Genomic DNA, 26,172 nt, shown 5'->3' on the forward strand with positions numbered 1-26,172 from the left:
ACCCTTCAGCCCTGCTGCTCTGACATACTTCACAGGTGGTAGGCGATCAGCAAATGTTTCTGTTGCTTCTGTAGACCTCTCCTATCAGAGACGGTTCTCCAACGTGGACTTCATTGGACTATGTACCCACATCACAGATCTTAATTACTTGGGCCCCATGTTCCCCAGAATGTTCCCAGTGGATTCTGTCTGGAGAGTAGCCTTCTTTCTTTCTCCCCTTCCAAGGCCTCAGGTGTTCTTCTGAAATGCCATGCTGGAGGGGCTTTTCTGTTCCTCAGATTCTTCCCACCTTCTTCCACAGCTCCCCAACGAGGCTTACTGTCTGTGTATTCCAGCTGTTTCAAACATACATGAAATGCTCCCTTCTCGCCATCTTTGAGCCCATTATTCCAAGGAGCCAGAGATCAGCAAACAGAAATGTTGCTTGTATATCCGCTCGGCCCAGGCACTAGACCAGGCTGTAAGGATTCAGTGGAAAACAACACCTGCCTTCTAGGATTTACACTGCAGTACAGGAGCAATTCAAGGGAGATACGTGTTTCCACGTGATAAGTAGGGAGCCAGAGGGTAGCCTAACCTAGCCAGAGGGTGGGCTCTGAAAACTGATGGAGCTGCCCTCCCCGCCACCTCCCACCTACCCCGCTTGTCCTCATTAAATCTCAGGAATGGGGAAACATATGTCAAAGAGAAAGGGGTCCAAGAAGATGCGGCCATGGCACTAGAACAGCATTGGAGGATGAAAGCTTCAGAAATGCTTCCCATTTTGATCACTGGGATTGAATTAAAGGACATAGAGGGAGAGAAATATGAGACCGAACCACAGAATTGCAGATCTGTTGCCAGGCTCCTGGAATGAGGGGCCATTTTTTTGGAGGCATAATTAAGCTATTACCACAAGATTGTAGTCAACTGGAAGTATTTCATACATTACAGATGTTTCTAAAAGTGATTGGTTTAAAGAAGGGGGTTGTGGCAACTGCTGTATAAAAACACGATCTCTCACTTGCTCCATTTCTCATTTGCCACATGGAACAGATGATCTTGATTGTCTCATGGTCAACCCAGAATTAGGAAGGTCTGGGAGGATTAGAAGGAGCAGAAACTGCTACTTAAATCTCTTCTCGGCAGCATTGGAAGGCATATGTTTCTAGTAATAACTCCTGGGAACTATTTGGTCAGTAAATGCTTCAGTTGTAATTAAAAGGGCATTTCCTTAGTTTTAATTTCTTTTCATTAATTAAGAAATATATCATCCGGGTGTAGTCCCTTCCTACGAATGGGGAAATATTATGTCTGAGACCAAAAGGGGTGTTCTGCAGACCACCAGTCCTGCTGGGTAACTCATGGAATAGAGGGGGAGGGGGAAAGACAGATTACCGTGGGAGGTGCTGCCATGTCCTCTTAGAGATTCACCTTGTGTGCTAATACACCAAGGGCTCTGAGAAGTCCTGGAGTAAAGAAACCTCTTTACTGTAACTCAGCTCTTCACAGATGTGTTTGACTACGGCACCCTGTTTTTAACTCAAGACCAATTATCATTCCATAGAACACACTTTGGAAAGCGTGGCTGTCGGGATTTCTTAGTGTCCATTGGATGCATTCTTGTGGTGACACCAAGCAAGCAGGACTTTAAGCAGGCATATCTCGTACAGAAGTCAGAAGCGAGGCCACTGATCTGCTGTCAGTGCCAGCTTAGCCCTGGTGGCTTTTTGAGTGAAATGAGCATGTCAGTAGAGTGTAGTGGAAAAAGCACTGGGCTTGGAGTCAGACTGCGGGCCTAGCCTTGGCCAGGCACCTACTAGCTTTACTACCCTATTGGGCTTTCTTCTTTTATCTGTAAAATGCCATAACCATACCTACCCCCTCTGCTACTGCCCTCATAACCCTTATCCACTCAGTGCTAGTGTCTAGAACAGGGGTAGGGAACCTTTTTCTGCAAACTGTATTTACAGTTGATATCTTAAACTTTGCAAACCATATCATCTGTGCCGTGACCCCTCAACTCTGCCATTGCAGTGTGGGAGCAGCCACAGACAAAACACAAAACAATAGGTATGGCTGTGTCCCAATAAAACTTTATTTACAAAAGTAGTCACCAAGCCAGATTTGGCCCACAGGTTATAGTGGTCTAGGGGATCCCCCAAAAATGTATACACACACTTGGAATAATTATAAAGGCAGTGTTTATTAAAATACATTTCTTTTTCAAAATTGAGCTCTTAGCTATTATATTGTGTATACATTTTTTGGACACCCTGTGTGTTGCCTCTAATTAACTCCGTGGGGTGATGCAATTAACACCTTGATTTATACTCAAGGCAACTGAGGCAATGACATCAAAAAAACAGGTCATACATAACAAAGGTATATACAAACAGGATGTAGTGTTATCTGAGGATATTCACTTTTACTTGGCTATAGGGAGAAATTCATAGGGAGAAGCATATATTATATGACAAGCTTACTATTCCCTCTTGCCCTCTCTACTCCCACCTCTAAACTATGCCCCAGCTTCCCCCGCCCCCCACCTCCAGCCACCTTGAGCACAGAGTGTTATTTACCTTCTCCTCCTTTGGCAAGGACTGGAATTTCTTTCTAGAGCCTTTTTCTGGAAATTACCTAAATCCACTAACAGTTTATTAAACATAATAGTGACACCACAAATGAGCCTGAAACATTAAAGTTGTCCGTATGCTATAGATTTGACTTTACAATAGGGACCTGGCGTTCCAGCAAATTCAGACTGTTTTTTAATAAAAAATAACCCCGTGCACATTCATTTATATTTCTCTTCCTAAGTGGAGTAAAACTAGCCCTAGAGTCAAGTTTGAAATTATTTTCATAATTTTGGGTAATTAAGACACTTCCCAGATCTCATTAGCAAAAGCCCAAAATAGAATAATTGCCACATAATTAGTGATTGGCAAACCTTTAGAGGTTTGGAGGGCTCGTTCTTTTCTGAATCTGGAAGTACAAGGGCCTAACCTGAGTTTGTCTGAACCCGGGCTATTTCAGAACCAGACAGCGTTCCTCTCCCAGTTCATTTGTTTTAGTCCTGCTTGACTTGTTCCACTAAACTCCTTATCTTTCTATGAGTTCTTGGACACACTTTGGCATTTTCTATTTAAATCTTTCTCCTTGCTGGAGTCCTGTTTCTTAACCCCTGTTACGTGTGTTCTTTCTGGGTGTCTAACACCAGGCAAACTGCTGCAGGATTATAAGAAGAAGGACGATACTGTCCGTGCCCCCTAGAGCTTCCATTTGGGTAAGGAGATAAGACTGCATGTAATAAACTCGAAAAAGATAGGGAGGCTGATCAGGCAGCTAAGGCTGTTGTATGCTGAGGTCTAGAGTTGGAGCATCTTGCTTTCCTCTGGCATTCTAAATGCTTCTAGGGCTGCCCTGGTTATCACCACTAATCTCACAATAACTCTACAAGGCAGAGCCAGAGGGACACAGATTAGTACGGTCTTCCACCCTGGAACCCAAGGGAGACCGGTAATCTCTCCAAGGTCACACAGTTATCTGTGGGTTAAAGAGAGAAAGAAAAACTAGTCTTTTGCCCACTATCCCCAGCTGTTTCTACTGAGATGAACGGCACATGGTTTGCCAAGTGTCTCACCTCTTTATCTGGTCAAGAGAAAAAGTATGAACTTTGAAGGGAGGCAGCTCCGTATTCAAGTCCCAGCTCAGCCACTTGGCTGTGACTTCTTTGTTCAGTAACTTAAGCTTTCTTAGTCTTATTCTTCATAAGTTACTTGAGACTATAATACTTAAAGAACTCTTATGGGGATTAAATAGAGGACAAATGGTAAAAGCACCTAATAAGTGTTTAATAAATGGAAGCTACTCTAATTATCCTCCAACTAGAGTTCATCACTACACACACACACAGACACACACACACCACTTTCTTCTCAAGTGTGCCTCCTGTACCAGACCATGAACTCCTGGAGAACATTTCTTTGTCATCTCTCATACACAGTAGGGTTCAATACATTTTATTCCTTTAACAAATATGTGTCAAGGACATTCTCATTGTTTTACATATTTTAACTAAGCTTCATGATAATCCCTTGAGGTAGAAACACTATTACCATTCCAGTTATACAGATGAGAAAACTGAGGCACAGTGAGGTTTGCAGAGTTCTCCCAACTAAGAAGTGGTCCAACAAGAATTCAAACCCAGTTGTCTGGCTCCAGAATACATACTATTTACCAAGCATGTGCTGCTGTCAGATGGACAGGCTGGACAGTCCCATCACCTCTGTTTCCCCCAAAATTCCTGCTTTTTGGCCCTGGAGACTCATCCTATATAATAAAAGCCTAATATGCAAATCGACTGAACAGCAGAATGACCGGTCGGTGCGGGGCAGGGCCAGCTAGCAGGTGGTGCCAGGCCAGCCAAGGCAGATGCCAGTGGGCAGAGGGAGGGGATGGCGATCAGGGAGCAGTGGCGGTGGAGGGGCTATCAGGGAGTGGGGTTTATCAGCCTGCTGGTCGCCTCCCACAGAGGGAGGCCTAAGGCGTCAGTCGGACATCCCCCAAGAGCTCCTGGACTGCGAGAGGGCGCAGGCTTGGCTGAGGGACACCCCCCTCCAGTGCACAAATTTCCGTGAACTGGGCCTCTAGTTTTGTTAATAAGTCAGAGATTCTCCCAAGAGGTCTGATTTCCTCTGTCTGCCTTCCTTGAATTGCTCTTGATCTCTTGATCTTGATGTGTTGATTCTGAGGTAGCTAGACAAGATGACAGCTGAACCCCTAGCCTATATTTCAATATAGAATCTAGAGGTGTTTTTGGATGAGGAAGGGAGGTGGCTCACAGGCCAGGTGGGTAGAGGAAGACTGGTGACTAGGATCAGTTTAGAAATGAAGGAAGTGTGGTTCCAGAGGCGCCCCAGCTCACGTCACCCAGATAACAAGGCAGGTGTTTGTTCTCCTACAAGAACAGGCCTCATGTAGAAATAGAAAGCAGTCCTTTCACACACCCTTGCCATTCTAGGATTGGGACGTGATGGAGAAAAGGAACCTTTCAGATCTCACTTAAAAGAAAGTGAGAAAGCAAGGAATCCATCTCTCAATCCCCTTGAGCTTTCAACTCAGGCAAGGTGTGCGATCATTTGCAGAGGTGTGCAATCAGTTTAATAGAATCATAGAAAAGCTTGAATGAACAGGGAAAGGAACATATTAAAACAAACATAAGGTAGTAAAAAGAAAATTCATTCTGAGCTGTGGGTGGGTAACTCGGCGTTTAGGCTCTAGTTTTTATTGCATCCCAATGCTGTGAGCAGAGCAACTCGGAGGTAGGCCTGGTGATGACAATATCCATTAAAGTTAATTTCCTGGTAGAGGCCACTTAAATCTGATTGTTGTTTTAATTTGCTTCACTGCTAATTTCCTTCAGCTTAAATAGAGGAAGCTCTCTGCACCTCCCATGGCCAGCCCAGGCAGGCTCAGAGAAGTGATATCTACAGGACCTTGACCATCAAGAGATGACCACCATGGCCATGCTCTCCAGGCAGGAGGCAATGTCTTTATTATTCGCTGGAACCTAGATATTGCCTGATTTGAAAGATAAAGGTGCTCACTTTAAAAATTGACTGACTAAGTGAGAAATCTCTTTCTGTTACTCAGCAAAGACCCGAATCTACATAGATCATAATGGAGAAAATGTGAGTCCAAGCCGTGTCCGGAGTAACTATTGGGGTGAAGGCTAGGATTTCCAAATTACACATACTCATTTTTTTGTGTGTGTGGAAAAAGCTAGTAGAAACATAGACTAAAGCATCAAAGCAGGAAAGAAAAATCTCCTGATCATAACAACAGATAAAACATTTATGAAATACCAGGTCCTGTTGGAAGTGTTTTACATACAGAAGTGTGTGAGGTAGGTTTTGCTGTAATCTGCATTTTCACAGATGAGGAAGCTGATGTGCAGAGCTAAGTTAAGCTCACGGCCAGGATTTGAACGAAGGAAGCCTGCCACAGAAGCCAACTCTTTACCGCGAAGCCAGTGCTTCTCAAACTCTGGTCCCAGGCACCTCCGGACCTCATTAAAAATGCACACTCCCAGGCCCGCCTGGACCTACTGAACTTTGGAGTGGGCCTGTCCTCTGAAGTTTGAGAACCACTGCACTGCACCATGCTGCCTCTCCAGAATTTGTCCTTGCGTTTCATAAATGTTTATCAGGCGCAAGCACCGTTGGAGATAGAGCTGAGACAAAAATGCCTCCCCTCCAGGAGCTTACAGTTTCGAGATTAAGACAGACACTAAAGAAAATTACGTAACTTGTGTACCAATCTCTGTTATCTCAGGTTGGCAGGTTATGTGGACAGTTAGTGAAAAAAATATATACTGACCATCAGCACTCTACCCACCCCCCAGGGCAGATGAAGGAGTTCAGTCAGTTACCGCAAGAGACACCACTGTTTCTAACTCAATGGCAGGTTTAGAACCCAGGTCTCTTGATGCCTGACAGTAGTGCCTTTCCGCTGTACTACGCTGAGTGTGCTCTCCCGAGCTCCTTCCTCCTGTGTCTTGTCAGGGGAGAAAAAAACAAAACAAAACAAAACATGAAATGTATAGACAGGCTGACCTGAGACCGAATCTCTTCTCTGCCTTTAGGGATTGATCCATTGTGATTGACATGGGGAGTTTGGTAGAGGCAGAGCCCCAGTGACTTCCAGCTCATGACACCAAGAAAGACTCCACTCTAGAAAGAGATATGATATGAATGATGGGCTGAGTATCTCTGCTCTCGGACTCCAAAGCTGCCTGTTTGTCCCTGTTGTCAAGTTTGGAAAGAGGTGTTTCTCTCTTTCTCCCTGTGCTGTGCTGCTCAGCCAGCATCCTCAGAGGCAGAGTGAAGTTGTCAGGTGTTCTTCCCGACGCAGAGCCACAGTGATTGACGGTCACTGCCACTACTAGTTCAAAGTTTTCTGTTTTAGGGAAAGCCAGCAAAACTCTGACTCCTAGGATTTTCCAGTTGTTGAAAAGTCAGACAACGCCACTTTTGATACTGTTCATTAAAAGGTATTTGACTAGCAGGAGGCTGTGGCCATTTCACACAGGAGATGGGGGGCGGGTGTCATCAGAGAGTAACTGTGACTGAGGAAGAGTGGGGCATACAAATTCTGGTTCGCTCACTTTCTAAAACCCTGGCACCAACAAGGAAGTAAGCAGAAGTTTGTTATTTGAAGAATTAATAACTCAGAAAGCCTACAGACAAGAGCCTCTTAGAAGCTCACTTGAAAGCTCTAACTCTGATTTCACTGGCAAATGTGACCCGTTCTGCTGGCCCCAGAGGAAGCTGGGCTGTGGATTCCAAGGAGAAGTGGAAACACTGAAAATGTGGGCTCTGGGGGCAGAGTTGGGATCCTAATCAAGTGAGTTAAACACTGTAGACCTGTCCTCATTTGATCATCTATAAAACGGAGAAAATAAGAGTCGTATCTCATAGGGTTGTTGTGAGGCTAAAAGGAGCTAGTGTGTTGAAAGCACCTGGCAGGTGACTGTAAAATTTTTTTAATAATGGTGCGGTAGCAGCAACAAATCGAATCGGGACACTTACTGGGAGCTTCCTAGGTGCCAGGCCCTGATCTAAACACTTGCAGGTATTAGTTTATTTAAACATCACTGTTACCAGATGAAGGTACAGTGTGTTATACCTCGTACGCTCTGCCAACCAGGAAGATAAAAAAAGTATTGTTTTTAAGCAGAACCAGAAACATACCTGTACTTAAAATATTATGAAAACAGTGATTTCAGTTTTTGAAAGCTCAGTATCTTTAAGGAAAATTATTGCTCCTGAATGATGAATCAGGATGATCTATGGATTCAGGTGTTCCCAGCATAGAACCATGCCCCTGGGGGCATAAACACACACCTATTTGAGAAGTGCATCCCTGCCTTGTTCATTCATCTCACCTCTGCTGTTCAGGGGCCCTCATAGCTGACTGAGCGGTGATGGGAAAGGGGTCAGGTGAGGGAGGGAGAAGACCCATGACCTTGTCCCTTCCCTCTCCCCATGTAGTGGGAGCTGGGGGCCCCAGAGGAATCTCCATTTCCTCCCTCCCACCCCCTGCCAATTTCAGACTCACCTTCCACTTCAGCTCCCCAGCAGTGCAATGCCAATGTGATAGGCAGAAAAATGCCCCCACCCCTGCAAAGATGACCACATCCTAATCCCCCAAATCTATAAGCCTTACAAAGCAAAATTGCTTTTGCAAATATTTTTATATTAAGGACCTGGAGAGGGGGAGATTATCCTGGATTATCTCAGTGGGCCCAGTGTAATACCAAAGGCCCTTATAAGAGATACACAGCAAGGTCAGAGTGGGAGAACATGGGCCACAGAAGCAGAGGTCACAGTCACGCAGGCAGCCCCTGGGAGCTGGAAAAGGCAATGAAACGGATTCTCCCCTAGAGCTGCCAAAAGGAACCAGCCCTGCCAATACCTTCATTTTAGTCAAATGAGACTGATTTTGGACTTCTGAATTCCAAAACTGTAAGATAATAAATGTATGTTATTTTAAACCACTAGGTTTGCAGTAACTTGTTATAGCGACAATAGGACGCGAATACACCAGGATCAAGTAAGCCTTTCCGCTGAGGTGGGGGTGACTCTTCCTCAGGTCTTTTATGAATAAAAGCCTGTTGTTAGATTTTCTTTCTCTGTTGCAAAAGAGGGAGACTTGTCACTCTTAGAAATTTTCCAAATCCATCTTCCAAGGACTCCTGGGCTGGGACATGAACATGAAGGAAAAGAAAGCGACCTGCAGCCGGCCTGGGCCTACCTGTTGGGCCGTTTCCTAAAGGGACCTTCAAGCCCATTGCTTTCCAGGGTTTATTTGGGCATGGCGGCTAAACAGGGGTCTCCGTGTGACTTGGGAAATCTTTCACCTCCCCTTACCTCAGTGTCCACATTCACAAATACGGTTCATTTTTCCCTTTTCTTCAAAGGGATGCTGTGGGCATTGAATGATTTCATGTATGTAAAGTGCTCAGAGCAGTACCTGGCACATCTTAAGCTCTTATAAATGTTAGCTGTTGTTAATAGGCACTATGGAAGAAATTGGGACAGGATTCATAGGGGCCTAATATGTTTGGATTGTGTTCAGTTACATCAAGTTAAACATAGTTCTGTCCAGCAAGGCTTCTCAGATTCTTTCCTGTGGTAATGTTCACTTTATACCCCCAAAGTGGAGGGGGAATGCAACAGTATTTCTCAAACTTATCTATAATAATAAAAGGATAATATGCAAATTTACCAAACGGCCGAACAGTGGAACGGCCGTCCAGATGTCCAGATGACCTTCTGGACAACCTTCCGGACGAAGCGGGGGCTGCGAGGGCCAAGGCAGCCGGGCTGGGAAGGCCTACTCTTGCATGAATTTCGTGCATCGGGCCTCTAGTTTAACCATAAAACCCTTTGTGATTTCAAACAATCTCAGCAGGTCTGATCTATTGGACCTAGTAGGGGAAATACTGCCCTGGAAAATTACACCTGGAAGCACGAAGCTGGGCTGCGAGGGCCAAGGCAGCCGGGCTGGGAAGGCCTACTCTTGCATGAATTTCGTGCACTGGGCCTCTAGTTTAACCATAAAACCCTTTGTGATTTCAAACAATCTCAGCAGGTCTGATCTATTGGACCTAGTAGGGGAAATACTGCCCTGGAAAATTACACCTGGAAGCGTTAGTTCACTTCTGCGCAAGTGGTTAATCCCTACTCCTGGCCCCAGAGCTACCCCTGAGCTGCAGACTGGGGACCAGTGTCACCAGGGCAAGGAGAGTTGTGTTCCTGGCATTCAGAGCTGAAAATCAGCCCTTCTTCCCACTCACAGTCTAGGCGGTGGTGGAGCTCTTAGCACTATCGTGGTCACTGTAGGTTAGTCACATGAATTCGCTTGGCCGCTGGGGACTTGCCCAGGAACCTGGCATTGTTTCTGCAACATGACACATGAGTCCCAACCAGGCAACCTAGAAACAGCTTGTTCCATAGTCCACAGTTCAGGGACTAGTGGGTTCAGTTTCCCAGTAAGGCTGTTAATTTGTGAGCAGGTAACCTAGACCTATACATCGAAATGGTTATTATACTCCTCGAAGTAAGCCATTTTCAGAGGAATTCTGTGAGTACTTGATAGGATGGAAGTATAACATTCAGTTGTATTTATTCTGGGGCATATGCTTGAAACAAAACAAAACAAAACACTATGGTGTCAAAAAATAAAAACCACTATGGTGCCATTACTTTACATAGGCACACCTTGTAGAAACATAGGAAATCTAATTTCGGGGGAATTTCATTTCAAGAAATCAGGCCTGGCTCACATAAAGATACCTTTCAAAATAGAAATATAACATGTTTAGTTAAGCTCAGGCTTTTGGGTTTTGTTTTGAAAGCTATAAAGAAGTAAACTGTAGCCCTCTTTATTTTTAGCAGACACCTCTAGAAAACCTTGAACAATGTTCTATTTATAAAACAAAAGGTCTGTTTTCTTGTAAATGTGTTTAGTCTTTTATTGGAGAAAGAGCAGGACCGGGTATCAGAAAAATGAAATGTTTCTTTTTCCAAATTTCTTGAATTCATCAACCGCTCTTTAAACACCGACAAAACGATTGACCTGGTTTTGTTTTCGACTAACGGGCGATCACCTGGAGGTTGATAAATTGTGCTCAATACTCTGAGTGGATTAGAACCGAATGAGTAACATGCTGGCTGGGGGAGGGGGGGCTAGTGGAGTGGAATTTGAAATGAGAGTACAGTCTGGCTTTTGTAAGAGTTATGCTGTTGAGTGAGAGAGAGCAGACCTAAATAATTCTCCGGTTAAATTACTTCACTATCATGTTATATAGAATATTTATAATTTCATCATCCTTCAAGGTATAGAAAAAATGAAGAAGAAACCGTGGCTGAATAAATTCAATGGCTCTAAAAGATTCTAAAGTGAAAAATAAGTGACTCAGTATAACTAGAAAGTAGCATTAGGAGCAGGCAAGGTCCCACCCTTCTATTTTGTCATCCTGATCCTTTATATTGAGCTCGGTTTCTAATCTTTATGATAATAAAATCAGCCCTAACTGGTTTTGCTCAGTGGATAGAGCGTCGGCCTGTGGACTGAGGGGTCCCAGGTTCGATTCTGGTCAAGGGCATGTACCTTGGTTGCGGGCACATCCCCAGTAGGAGGTGTGTAGGAGGCAGCTGATTGATGTTTCTCTCTCATCGATGTTTCTAGCTCTCTATCCCTCTCCCTTCCTCTCTGTAAAAAAACAATAAAATATATTTTAAAAAAATAAAATAAAATCAGATCAGTATTAATTTAGTGCTTATTATGTGCCAAGCCCCATGCTAAGAACTTTATATGGATGATTTTATTTAATTTTCTCAACAATGTATAAGTATCTACTCAACCATGAAGTAGATACCAGGATCATCTCCATTGTACAGATGTGCAAACTGAGACTCAAGAGAGGTCCACCAGGAGGTGTTAGTACCAGTTCAAACATGAGTCTGACTCCAGAGCCTCGCTTTTAAGGACCATTCAGTTCCTATTTGAGCCAACAGTGCACATCTGCTCAGTGCCAGAGGCTCACCGTGGAGTCAGACACTGATTTCCATCTTGCCTTTTTTTAAATAAAAATTCAAGAAAGCTTGGGAATCTGCAGAAAACTCCATCCCACTCCTGACACAAAGAATAAGCTACTTTGTTCTTCCTCACATTTTTTCCAGTCATTGCTCATCACAGGGAAGGTTAGGTGTGACCTCCTTCAGGTGGCCATCTCGCCTGTATACATTTCCATTTGTACATCCAGTTGTCTGTTTACCTAGCTGTCTCCGGGTCCCCTTTCCTTTCCCATCTTCCCTGAATGCAGAACCTGGTATGTAGTGATCATTCAGCAAATGAATAGTGAGTGATGGAAAGAACTGCATGCAGATTATATGTAAATTCAAACACTGTGCTGGGGGCTAGCTTTTCCAAGCAATGTTGTCTTAAGGATTTCTGTGTTGCTACCTAGTCCTCATAATTAGTGCTTGCATAATATACATATTAGTGTATATTCCAATCATAGTAATTTTCTTAATCATTCTCATTTTTATGGAGAGTTTAGGATATACTTGTTTCTAATATCTTCTCTTAAAAATGACATTGTGTTGAATAACTGCACATAGCATTTTTCCTTGCTTTTGGATTACTTTATTAGGATACTAGTGGCCCGGGTGCACGAAATTCGTGCATTGGGGGGGGGGTCCCTCAGCCTGGCCTGCACCCTCTCCAATCTGGGACCTCTTAGGGGATGTCTGACAGCCAGTTTAGGCCTGATCCCTGTGGGCCTATACAGGCAGTCGGACATCCCTCTCACAATCTGGGACCTTGGCCTCGCCATCTTGGCTTTGTCTGGAAGGATGTCCGGAAGGTCTCCCAGTCTAATTAGCATATTACCCTTTTATTAGTATAGATAATCCATAATCAGAGATTTCTGAATCATAGTACACACATTTATGCAGTCTGTGATAGCATGTTTTAATATAAATATAACAGAAATCACATATGTAACTTAAAATTTTCTGATAGCCTAATTAAAAAGTAAAAACAAGTAAAATTAATTTCAATAATATATTTTATTTAACCCACTGTCTCCAAAACATTATCATTTACACATGTAATGTATATATAAATCAAGGTATTTTACATTCTTTTCTTTTTGTAAGAAGCATCCAAAATGACATTTCACATTCACAGTCCATCACAATTCACACTAAGCCATATTTTGAGTTCTGAGTAGTCACATATTTGGCAGCAAAGGCCCATGTGATAGTAAAGTATTTTTAAATGGTTTTTGTTGTTTAAAAACCCAACCTTAATCTGTTTTGCCCCATTCTAACCTCCCATCCCATTACTCCCTTGGGCACTTACTCTAAACTCTCTTGCTGTTTTTATCATTGTCAATATTTTCTTGACATCTCTTATGTATCAGGCACTGTGTTATATCTTGGGGACCTGCTGTAAACAGGACATGCCTCACAATCTGTTGGGCAAGATAGACATATTCATAACCCCACTTTTGCCTCAAATGCTCGTAGGAATGAAGGAAATAAGTTAAAACCCACACGCGTGCGCACACAGGCCAGTAATAGTGCAGACAATGATAAATTTCACAAATGACAATTAAACAAAGTGCTGAGGGCATTGGGAAAAGCTTCTTGGGGAGAAGATGAGTTGAGCCTTGAGGGCTGAGTAGAATTTTAATGGGCAGAGAGAGAGGAGAACAATTTTGACTATCTCGTTATCCCAACCAGATGGCAGGTTGGGATGGTCTCTCATTGTATTCAGATCTCCCTGGAGGCCTTGCCAGAGCCTCGCAGGGGAAGGTGCTCAATAATGTCTGCTGAGCCCAATTAATAATACATGGTTGGCTGGCACACCGTCAGGGAGACACCAGGTCTGTCTGCTTGCTTTAACCTCTGAATTGAAGGGGCAGCCTCAGCTTTTCACTCATTCCTCTGATGGTGTGTACTGCCCGTGCCCCGTCACAGTTCTCTCACTCTGCTAAATGGTCTGGACTGAAACGAGTCGTTTCGAGCCAAAATGGTAGATAAATGGGGCCAACAGTTTAACTTACATCTGACCTACTTGTCACTTATTCCAGTCCTTCTGAGCTTTTCAAATGGCACAAACAGGCAACACGGGCAGCTAGTGACGTGGGAATTAGAAGACACTTTCCCTGTAGTTGCTACTCGCTTACAAGCACGTGTTTGTTTGGTGACCTTGCAAGTTTCATAGGAATTGGTACCCCGCTGCAGTTAAGGAAGCAGGAGATCAGAGAGCTTACTTGCTCCAGGTTATGTAGCAAGTAAGTTGGAAGAGCCAGGTGCTGTTCCCTTATTCAAAGCTGGTCCACAGTACCCGAATGCCATCCCATCACTTGTTGCTTCGAGGCAGATTCAGCCACTTCTTTGGTGCCCACATTCTAAATCTGAGAAATGGAGAGAAGGCACGCTTTGGTAGGGATATGAAGAAGATAAAATAGAAAACAAAAACCAAAGAGTTGGTGATATTAATATTTATAGTAGTAACATCCATAATGATGATGACAATAAGAGTTGGTACCTGATTCTTAGTAGAGGACAACCACTCTGCTCAATGCATTACATATATTATCACATTCGATTCTCACACCCAGTCGGTGTGACTGGTATTATCATCCCCACTTTAGAGAAGAGAAATCCGAGATCAGACGGAAAAACTTGCCCAAGGTTACACTGCTGAGCAGATAACGGTCAGAATTTGAACCCAGACCTAATGTTTAACCTTTTACATGGAATCACTGGACTACATAATTACGTTCATGCCGTCTCAGCCGTCAATGACCTTGGGCAAGTTACTGAAATTTCTATTTCTGTATATTACTTTCTCTCAAATGAATACCTTGCCCACCACTTGGGTTTATTGTGAACTGGTAAATGTGAGATTGATTTGTCAAAAGGACTATGCAGTTATGTAATGTTACCCACATTTAAGCTGGAATTCCCTTAACCATCATGAGGTGAACCACCACGAGGGTGCCTGGCACACAGCAGGCACTCAATAAGTGTGTATTGAATACTTGAATGAACACAAGACCTTTGCTACTGAAGAAGCCCTTCTGTTCCCACTGTTGGTGATGAGGAGGGGAAAGAAAAGGCAAGCCCCACATCATCTTCCTGAACAAAAGTGCCCCAAATCCACCAATTTCTTCACCCCTAGAAGGAAATTGCTTTGCAGTCAGAGTCTAGTGTAAGCAGATAATGAATTCTCCAGATATCTCTCTCCACGCTCCACTTGCATTTGGCTGAATGGAGATTTATACACTGATTTTTCCCCCTAAATTATATAAAGTCAGTATAGAAAAAGTAGAAAATAGACAAACAGAAAGAAGGGGAGAAAAGTCGTTCTTGATCCTTCTCCCACCCCTAAGATAGCCATTCATTCAGCATGTTGGTCTGTTTCTCTTTCCCTAGCATTTTTTGCAGACTTGAATTCATACTGAAAAGCAAATTGATACTTTGCTTTTCCATTGACCATCCAAGAATACACATATCTGCATGTAAGTTATAAACTCTTCATGAACATTCATTCTTAACTCAGGTCAGCTCAAATCCTTAAGTGTCTGTTCTGTGCCCAGTGCCAGGGACACAGTGGTGAAGCAGACTGAAGTCACTGAGCTTCCAGGCTTCCTTATTATGTTTAATTAATAGCTACATAGTATTTTATTGTCCACTTATCACTTATTCTCTTTGGATCTATTTTCCAAGTGGCAAACTTTCTTAACAGCATAATCCTCCCCAGCTATATCTGTCTGGGGCCCTAGAATATGAAATAATATAAAAGGAAACCAGCATTAATGATGTAAAAGTATGTGACAACACACACACACACACACACACACTCACACATAATAAAATGTTGTATTATTCTCCATTGGGGAATAGAGATTTCATCTGTCCATCAATTTTTAAGAGTTAGCTTTGTAAAGACAAAATCTAGCTAATCCTGAACTCATCTCTCTCTCTCTCTCTCTCTCTCTCTCTCTCTCTCTCTCTCTCTCTCCTCTTTTGGGAAATCTAAGTTAGAAAAACACTCTCTACCTGCTACGTTTCTGTGACATGTCTCCGGGGCGGGGAAGGGGGGTGAGGCAGCTGCAGGTGCTCTCTGCCGAGTTGCCTGAGTACTTGGCAACCTTCCCACCTCCTCCACTGTCCTCTTTGTCCTGTGCTTCGGAGCCAGCCAGGTGTGTGACACACGCTGCCCTCCAGGCTCCGTCTCTTACTAGGATGTGGTTTTGTGTTCTGTGGTCCTGGTTTCAGTTGAAGAGCCTTATGAACGTGTGTGCATGAGGAAATGAGAGAAGTCCTGCCAAATATGCCACTTGTCAGCTCCTGGCCTGGGGGACAGTCTGTACTTGGAATTGCTGGATGAATTCTCAGGTCATTCAGATGTTCCCCAAGTTTCTCTGAAATGAGGTTACTTGGAAGCAAAGGCCAGAGTTTAAAGACTTCTGTCCAGGGCAACTTTACCTATGATGTGGTGAGCTGTGGATTTATCCTGGGAACTTAGTTCAACTCAAATACCACCCCGAGCCCATCCTCACTGAGCTTTCAACCCAGGAACCGCACACTTCATGAAGAAAAGGACTCAGACTTAGCATACGTGTCTACCTTAGTGCCTGGCACGTCCTAGACCTTCAGAACCCTTAGCTGAGAAAATGAATGCTGTATACCCATGCAGAGGAATCCTATTCATTCATAAAAAGGAATGAATTTCGAGCATATCCATGCAGCAGCCTGGGTGAGCCCTGAACACATTATGCTAGGGGAAAATGAGCCAGATACCAAAGAACAAATGTTGCCTGGTTCCACTTAGATGAGGTGCCCAGCATAGTCACAGTGATAGAGACAGAATGTAGGATGCTGGTTGCAAGGGGCTGTGGGCAGAGCGTGATGGGGAGCTACTGTTTAATGGGCACAGAGCTTCTGTTTGGGATGGTGGGATGGTTGCACAATGTTGTGAATGTACTTAATGCCACTGAATTATACATTTAAAAATGGTTAGAATGTTAAGTTTTATGTTATATATATTAGACCATGGTAAAAAATGATTGCAAACACAAAGGGAAACAGTGAATGCTGCTCTTCTGTTTCTGCTTCTCGCCATCCACTGAGCCTCCTCTTTTCTGTGAAACCCGGATGATGGGTGCTGTGATGTCCTGTTTGAGGAATTCTCCCAGCTGGGGCTTAGATGTCAATATACTTCCCATTCGGGAGCTGCTGCGCCAGAGCCCACCCTCTGGCCAGGCACCCTGGCACTGGTCCCCTGGGTTCCTCAGCCACAAAACAGAGAGACACATCTGGAAGCACCAAGGCATGTGCGACACCGGCTTCACCTGCCCGCCCAGGCAGAAGTCCCGCGTGTCTGTCCCCTGCCCTGCCGTGTAATGGATGGGCACGGTCTCCCTCCCATCCCTGTGGGAAGGAAATGGACTGAAAATCTTCCTCTTCCTGCTATGAACTTGTTTATAAGATTAAAGGCAGGTATGCTTGGGAGGGCCGGGCGGGCGCTGTGATTTTTAATAATTCAGGGCACACCAAGTTCAAAAACAGGTCATAGTGATTTTCCCCGTTGGTTCCTGAGGCAAACTCTGCTGACATCATCTCCTTTCCAGGAGAGGGAAGAGGGAAGGAAAATGGGCAGCAGAGGCTTAATTCTGACACTTGTTCCTTATTAGTCACACAAAGGGGACCCCGTCGGCATGTTTGTAAAGGCCGGAGTGCGGGCCGCCTCGGTTTATGAAGCCCCCGCTCAGGGCTCATGGGCCTCAGGTGACTATCTCGGGTATGATTACTCCTGTCCTGTCCCGGCATGCAGACCACATTACTCACCCAGGCCTGCCCTTTATCAAAACAGTATCTCTTTTCATCCCAAGGCCCTCATAACAAAGACCAAGTTACAGAGTCAGAGCGAAGAGAAGCCGGCACTGCCTGCCTTCGGTGGCCGCTGAGCCTCCGAGGTTTGGGCCAGGCAGCTGCACAGGAGCGTAAATCTCACCCTGAAGTTAAGTTCTCTCTCTCTCTCTCTCTCTCTCTCTCTCTCTCTCTCTCTCTCGCTTTGTTGCTGCACAAGGTGCAAAGTCCCTCCGTGGGCTATGCAAGGCATCTATCCAGTTGCGTGGGAAAGTAAGTAACTTCCAGGCTGCCGAGTGGAGGGACCTAGGGTGGGGAAGGCTGGCTCTCCAGAGCAAACAGAGGAAAGAAGCGAGGCGGGGAGCGGGCCAGGTGTCTGCCTTTCGTCGGATATTCAGGACGACACATCTGGTGCCGGGGAAGCTGCGCTTTCTAACGGATGGGAGGCTGTGCAGCCAGGGGAGGGCTGAGCTGTCAGGTGAGCTAGAGATCAAGAATTATCATGACAGCCCCATGGCATGTGAGAGGCGCTGTGAAGTGCGGAGTGATTCTAACCAGCGGTGGTTAAATTAGCTCCTCTTGGACCTGGTGTGTTGTGCCCGCAGAGATGGGCTGATGGCACAGCAGCTGGGAATGCCAGACATGGAGAAGGTATCTGAAACGCCACCATTTAGAAAAGAAAGTGTACGTGGGGACTAACCGGCTCCCAGATCCTGGGTTTCGTTTAGTGGAGGTGCCAGGCGGCGGTGATGTCATTAATAAGCGGCGTGTCAGTTCCTCCAAGGAACCTCTCCGACCCCTCTATTATAAATATTCCAAGGACCCGAAGTAACCTTCTTCCTTGAACTTCCCCCATTTAAGATCCTGTCAAAATCTAACCACCTGTACTAGCGGCTAAGCAGCCTTGACTAACCGTTTTGCCCTGTGCTCGCACATTCCACGGGATTGTCTATGCAAGACTGAGCCAGCGAGCGAGGGAGTGCCTTTCTGAAAAACTTCCACTCAGAAGTGAACTGAGGAAGTGCCGTTTAATAAGTAATCAGCCGGAGGAAATCAGGCTCTATCTAGCCATCTAGTAATGCTTGCCTATTCATTAGGGACTTTTCAAAAGTCTGGAGCTGGACTGTCTCTGATTTGATGAGCCATAGCTTGGGAAATTGTAGAGAGAAAAAGCAACATGAGCAACTCGTGTGTGTATGCGTGTGTGCGTGTATATGTGTGTACCTGCAATCATACCGCTAATATATATCGTATGCAAATTAAAAGCTGCACCTTAGTGCTTTGTGCCAATACTCTGCCAAGAGTTTTACATTAAAGTGTCTCACTTTATCCACATAGGCAGATAGTCTGCTTCTATTTGAAAGATGAGTGACCGAGGCTCAGAGAAGCCAGTAAGTAGCACATGTGGGACTTGAACATGGGTCTTTGGACTCCATGATCCATGCTCAGACCCACTGTCTCCAAAACAAGAGTGGCTCACTTTTACAGAACCCTCTGGATTTCATACCTCTAGTGGTATGCTCAAAACACCAGCTCTTAGGTCTGGTAGGTGAGCCCTTGCATTTTCTCCTTCACAGCTGCCAGGCAGAATTCCAATGGAGCCCCCTGGGGCTTCCAAGTCCTCATCTCTGCTGGAGGCACCCGGGAGGCTGTCTGAGCAGGAGTCCCAGGTCTCTGTGCTATAGCCTGCCCTGGACCCCTCTGTCCCTAGAGAAATGGTTGGCACTGATAACACCAGGGCTGAACCGGAGCAGCCCACCTGAGCTGAGCGACTGCTCGCTTTCCTGGAGTGTGCCCAGCCCCCACTGAAGTTGGCGGGGGAGTAAACAGCCATTCACCTGTCCAAGCCTAGGATTTATGGTCCGGCACCTCCCTGCTGCCCACAGCACTGTGTACTGCAAACACAGATGACCTTTGCTGTGATTTCATCTCCACCTGCTTCCTCCCAGAAAACCTGTTTTGTATTGACATTGTTGGAAACAAGTTCTGCCTCGGCGAACTCCCTCAGCGCCTGCTCCTGACTTTCAGCCGGGAGAGGCCAAGTGCCTCTAATTCCGAGAGCAAGAGGGAGGGCACCTTGAAAGCACCCCTGGCTTCCATCCATCCGACTCTTCCGTCCAATAGCTTCAGGCAGCTTCAGAGTTTCCCTTTCTTCCAGGGTTTTCTCATCCCTCTCTATGAGGGGGTAGGTTGTGAGCTCCGATTGGCCCACTGGCAAAAGGGGCGCTTTGTGGGACATTTTCTTACAAGTTGATTCCCATGTGGTATTTGTTAGTCACCGCTAATTATTAAGTCCTTGGCTGAGGCAACAGATATTGTTCCCTTGGATTCCTCCCTCCTCCTTCTCCCCTGACCCCATCGCTACAGAACAAAACCCACTGTGGGGCGCTGGAGGTTGACTACAATGCAACTGCAGCACATGTTTGCCAGCGAACCCCCGATGGGCTCACTGCTGGGGTATCATGGGTTGAAACTCAACTGCATAAAGCATCCTTCGTTGATGCTGACACATTCTGTCTCTACTCTGGGTAGTTATGTAGTTATTTCTCCCACACTGGACTCAGTCCCATACAGGCAATTTAGGTAATTCATTGAAAGCAATTCACAGCATTTACTCGGAACATCGATGGTCTGCACAGAATTCTAGACTGTTAGGATTTGGGCTCCTAGGAAGATCATGGAGGGCCAGGCTTTCTCAGGTGTGCTCAGAGGTGTCGGTCAGAAGGAGGAGGGGCTGAGTGAGCCAGCAGGTCCAGAGCTCCTTCCCAGTCCCGCAGCAAGAGCGCCCCTGCTGGTACCCGCTTTGGGTACAGGCTTCTGTAAAGGATGTCTGCAATTCTAAAAGCAATCCTGAAAACCAGTAATCAAACCCACCCACTCATTCTTGTCTCAGAAGAGGAAACGGGCCCACAGGGATCCTTCTCTTATTTAAGGTCCACGTGAGTTAGTGAATTGACGCCAGAATGAGAATTAGCACATGGGTCTCCCCACTTCTGTATGCCCCATTTATTGCGCCAGGCTGGGATAACTCTGGAACCCATCCCTGGGCTGCTTTTCCCATTGCCTGGCCACTGTCTTGTGAAAAAGGCCTTACCTAAAGGATCTATCTCGAGAAAGGGTGGGGAATGTCCGGCCCAAGGGCTGTATATTTGCTAAAGCGTTAGGGTGAATTACTTAAACATTTGACCAAATATAGCAGCCTAATTTTTAAGTTGATAATTTTGTATGGCCCTTAAATGATGTTATAAGTATCCAAATGGCCCTTAGCAGTAAAAAGGTTCCCCACCCCTGATCTAGAGGAACAAAAAAACATCCCAGAAAAGCCATAGCAACATTGCTGAAGTCACCCTTTGTTTTACGATGCCAGGCACCTTCCGGGGTTGTACAGTGCACAGCCTGAGAGACTGTAGGGAGCAGCCCTGTTTTTACTTTACGTGAGTGATATCCTAACTGGAATTGGGCTACACGGTTTTATTTCAGCGTTGTGCAAGGGAAAAGCACAGGCTTTTGAGTTAGCAGATCTGGGTTTAAATCCAAGCTTGCAAGTTACATGACATTACTAATCATCAGCTTTTTTTTTTTTTCATCTAAAAATAAAGCTGATAATACCTAGCTCAAGGATTGTCGTGAGAAATCAAATTTAATAGTCTGTGCACAACCCCTATGGAAAGTGTATCAGGGCCTTGATAAATGTTCCCTTTCCTACAACTTAACTCTCTGTTGCTCTCATACACATACAAGGTTTGAGTCCAAATAAAAGCCAGGCATTTCTGAAGTGTCCCCTTAACTCGGGAACTTCTGGATTTTGTCACAAGCTTAACATTCGCCAAATGAAATGTGCGGCATCTGTAGACCACGGGTCTGTCTTAATCTTTGGCAGTGCCGTTGTAAAACTGAGCCTTTCCTGGGGGAATAGGGCTGTGGGTTTCTAAGAAGAAAATTCTGTGCGAGAAAACGGGAAAGACTGAAAAAATGAAGTCCTGTTTCTTTGAGGCTGGAAGCCCCTGGGATGTCGTGGGGGTTGGAGGCTGCCCGCAGTCAGACCCTGGCAGCGAAGTCAGAGCCCCTCATTGTACCAGCGACTTGGGTGTGCTTGGGGCTCTTTCAAGCCCTTCTTTATTTGCCATTCAGGCAGGAACCATAGACCCAGACGCTTGTTTTCAAAATCTAGGAAAACAGATGTTTTTGCTTATTTTTCTCACTCATGGGCCAAAATGCTCACTGGAGTTTTCCTTGGGTTCTGAACTTGCCTTTCTTCTTTTTCTTTTTACTTTTAAGACAAATCTTGGGAAAGGGTCATTGTAAAATGCAGGGGAAGGATGGGCATCTTACACTGGGAAAGCTTTGTTTTAGACCCTAATAAAAATGTGTCAGCTTCTGAAGGCAGGGAGGCCTAGAAGACAAGAGAGAACGGGACAGACTACTCGAGCTCTGGAAGGATCTACCTGGCATCGTCCACATGCCTGCGACGCCCGGTGCCTCCCTGGCAGATTGTGTAAGGAAGCCAGCACTGCCTTCTCCTCTGAGGAAACCGTCTGCATTGTATCTAACTGAGCGAGACCGTGTGCCGGTGGAAGGGCTGCCTTGATTAAACGTATGCTGGGTAGCACGTGAGGCCAGGGCCACGCACAGTCCCTGAACTGTATAGCCAGCTCAGACATTTTAGATACTGTATTCGTTTTCTATTGTTGCTGTAACACATCACCACAAATGTAGTGGCTTAAACCAACACATATTTATTACCTTACCATCTGTAGGTCAGAGGTCTGACACGGTCTCGCTAGGCTGAAATCTAGGCATCAGCAGGGTTGTGTTCCTTTCTGGAGGCTCCGTGGGAGAATTCCTTTTCTTGTCCAGCTCCTAGAGGCTGCCCGCATTCCTTGGCTGGTGCTCCTCTTCCTCCAGCCTCAAAGCCGGCAATAGCAGGTTGAGTCCTTCTTACCTGCATCCCTCAATCTCCTCCTGTTTCCCTCTTCCACTTTCAGGGAACCTTGTGGCTACACCAGGCCTCCTAGTAACCCAGGATAATTGCCCTCACTTACGATCAGCTGATTAGCTCCTGAACTCCATGGCAACCTTCATTCCCCTTTGCCATGTAAGGTAGCATATTTTCAGGTGCCAAGAATTGGAGCGTAAACATCTTGGGGGTGGGGAGAGATCATTGCCTATTGTAGGAACACAGGTCATTTCTACATTAAATGCAATACATATTAGGACTCTTTTGGATGCAAGAAGCAGGATCTAACTCAAGCTGATTTTTAAAAAAAAGGGGGGGAGGTTCTGGCTTATGCACTTGGGAGTAACATGTGACTGGCGATTGGCGATTGGCTTCAGGCGCAGCTGGATCCCCATGTCCATCAGAGTCATCAAGGCGTTCTGTTTCTTGGCTTTCTTGGCTTTCTTTTCAAGCCCAGGTTATCTGTGTGGTGGCTAAGACAGAAAAAAAGGTGGGGGGGAGGTTCTGGCTCATGCACTTGGGAGTAACATGTGACTGGTGATTGGAGATTGGCTTCAGGCACAGCTGGATCCCCATGTCCATCAGAGTCATCAAGGCATTCTGTTTCTTGGCTTTCTTTGCGGTGGTTTGATTTTCAAGCCCAGGTTATCTGTGTGGTGGCTAAGACAGTTCCCAGGCAACTCGGATGCCGTTACCAAAAGAAAGAGGAAAGAGCTGAACAGGAAAAACCATTGGTGTCCACTCCACCATCTTACTGCTGTCCATTTCACCATCTTATTGCTGGATTTCAGAATCATGCCATAGATATATTATTCCAGTTAAGAGTACATTTAGCTTCAAGCAACAAAACACTAAACCTTGAAAGAGGACAGAAGAGTACAGAGCCAGAAAGTTGTAAATTAAATCAGGTAGTATATAAAGAGGAATTGCATGGTGGTTAAGAGTATGGGTTTTGGAACTAGTCTGCTTGGGTTTATGTCCAATCTGTTGGTTGTGTTTACTTGAAATCTCTGGGCCTCAGTTTTCTCATCTGTAAAATGGGGTTAATCATAGTACCCACATCATGAGCTTGTTAAATAAAGTCCTTAGAATAGTACCTTGACATAAACATTCAATAAATAGTAGCTTTAATAACTATTATTCTAATTATTGTTATTGTATTACTATTGTTATCACAAGTAAACTTCCTGAGGATGGCTTAGGAACTTGTAAAGCAGTTAGGAACCAAGTCAGATACTTACTTGGTTTCTCTTTTTCTCACTGGGGCTACACAGTCTCTTATCTCTGGAACTTTCTCAAACCTCCTCAGGGAACTGAGATTCTCACCTGTTACGTGGACTCTCACATGGCTTTTAGTTGCCTTGACTACGCTTGTCCACCACCAAATAAATGGTGGGTCAGCGTTTCTGAGTTCAGAGTCTTGAGAGAATCTGATTGGTCTGGGCCGAGACTGGCTTTGAATAAGAATGCACCTTGTATTATTAGCTGTGACTGCCCAGGTGACTTTGTATACAGGGTTTACCTCTTTCAGTAGGCATGGAAGAGGCAGCTTAAGTTGAAGGAGAAAAGGCTAAACCAGAAAATTGGCCAACTTGTCTTTTATATGTACACTGTAGCAAATTGGAATTTTCCTACAGAACAAAAGAATCCGTTTCAAAAACTAATGGTTATAGCTAGATGTTTGGGAATAGGACAGCATTGGGAACTGCTTTGTTCTGATGTCATTTAGCCTGTGGTATTTGTAGAGAAAAATTGGTCATTCTCCTGTTATGATAAATGGTAGAGACATTTTCAGCTTCAGTTAGAAATGCTCATTGGATGGATAAAAATATACCCCCCCCCCATAGCATTGATCCCAAAACCTCATTTCTAGAGCACAAGTTCCTGAGGGGAGGGGGGGGGACTGCTCATACTCACTGTCAGGAGAGTAGATTCCAGAGTGACCAGGGATGTCCCCAAAAACCTTCCCTTTGGTATCAGGAAGAAAATTCCACATTGGCCTTTTGTTCACTGCGTCCCTTCTCACCTCTCAGAGCCCCCATGTTTTTCCCAGCATTCTCAGTCCAAGGTGTTCCCCACATACAGCAGTTTCTGCCTTCAGAGTACTTGTCCTTCTCTCCAAGGACTTCAGTGAGCATCTTTCTGGGGACGTAGTTCCACAGTGATGGGGAAAAGAGGTACTGACGGATGGAATTTCTTAGCTCTGAGGCATTACAGGAAGGGTGGAAATGCTTCGGATCTGGGCAGAGCATCTTAGGAAGCTCTGAGGTTTGGGGGGAGACAAAGCATTGTTAAGATTTTGATAGAAGTCTGCTGGGAAAGTCTCCACTGCAAAGGCGAGTGTGCCCGTTTCTAGTTGAACAATTCGCAGGCTCCACACTGGCTCTCAGATGGATTGGTTTTGAAGCAGACAACAAAAAAGCATCCCGCTGCCAGGGCCAACCATCAAAAAGAGAAAAGAGAGCCATGCAAACCGTGGGGGAATGTTCGAGAGAGAAATATTGCAGGGCAGAAACGAGGCTCTACTGGCCTGATACCATGTGCATTATCTCCCCAAAGGACCCCGTGGTTTAATGGATGGGGCTTTAACCTACCCAGAGGTCAGTCTCTGCTGGACAAATGGAACCTCATCCCCGAAGGCATCGACATTCTCATGACACACGGACCTCCTCTAGGTAAGTGAAGGGATGGTTTTCCTTTTGTCGTAGGAGACACCTTTCCCCTCCAAGCATAATGAATAAATGTTTCAGGGCCATAATAATGTTTCTTAAAAAAAAAATGTGAATACAAAAAGAAAAGTGTGGATGTCTTTAAAGAAACCCAGTATGATAATTAAACTCAGCAGTTCTGCTGGGCTTACAGGTGTTCTTGAAATTAAATTTTTTGAATTAGTCAAGTCAGGGAGAATCAAATGAGTATGGAGCGCCACAGTCTTTTGAGCTTGATAATTTATTTTAAGAACTGTATTCACTTTGGAGTAAGGGGTTGGGGAATGGAAGGAAGACAGGGACTTTCCAATCACAGGGCTTTTGCATGGTAGTGAAATGAAGGAAACTTTTGTTTAAAGGAGCTCTTTTTTTTTCCATATCATAGTATAACCTGGGAAATGTTTAAAGTTTGCCCTTGCGCTGATTATGTGAGAAAAGGATCCTTTCATTGTTTCTTTTAGCTAAGATGTTAAATAAGGACTTACGTTGAATTTTACTTAAGGATACTCATCCTAGATGGAGCCTGCATCCAGGTGTAGATTGCCAGGGTGCTTCCAGACCACCTTTAGTTACCCAGATTATAGGTCAAAAGATGATCTTTTGACTTATGTAATAATCCTCTAGTTTTTCATGAGCTTATGAGTGATTTGGCTTAGCCACACAGATTTTCCAAACATGACTACCACCTTGACTCCACCCCCCACCCCAACCCCACCCCCATCTACTCAGGATCTTCCCTTGTCACACTAAGCTGTGCTCCGGAAATTCAGGTGCTTCCCTTTTAGTAGGATAATTTTCTTTCTAAGTTGTGGTAAAAAAAACCCAACCAACTAAACAAACAAACACATACCCTCTTAACAAATGTGTAGGTGTACTAGAAAAGTTTTCTCGATCACATTGATTTGGAAAGAGGAGGATGGGGAACACTTACTACAGAAATAAGTGATTTTACCAACTTTTTCCCTGTGGTTTGGGGTTGTTACCCATGTCACTTTCTTCCTCTATGAGCCCCCAAAATAAAAGTCTAAGAGTCATCCCCTAATAGAAATTTAATCTTTGTGGATATTTT

General features: G+C 44.9%; 1 protein-coding gene across 2 annotated transcripts in view; it reads left to right on the forward strand.

Moving 5' to 3' along the window:
• Positions 1-26,172, forward strand: part of MPPED2 (metallophosphoesterase domain containing 2) — a 180,962-nt gene that overhangs the window by 147,703 nt on the left and 7,087 nt on the right. For both annotated transcript variants that reach the window (XM_014545215.1, XM_005873070.2), the window contains exon 5: positions 24,955-25,070. In XM_014545215.1, the coding sequence (XP_014400701.1) occupies positions 24,955-25,070 (116 nt within the window). The remainder of the gene's footprint in view (positions 1-24,954; positions 25,071-26,172) is intronic.

The sequence above is a fragment of the Myotis brandtii genome, unplaced genomic scaffold (genome assembly GCF_000412655.1).
Source record: "Myotis brandtii unplaced genomic scaffold, ASM41265v1 scaffold399, whole genome shotgun sequence".
NCBI lineage: Eukaryota > Metazoa > Chordata > Mammalia > Chiroptera > Vespertilionidae > Myotis > Myotis brandtii.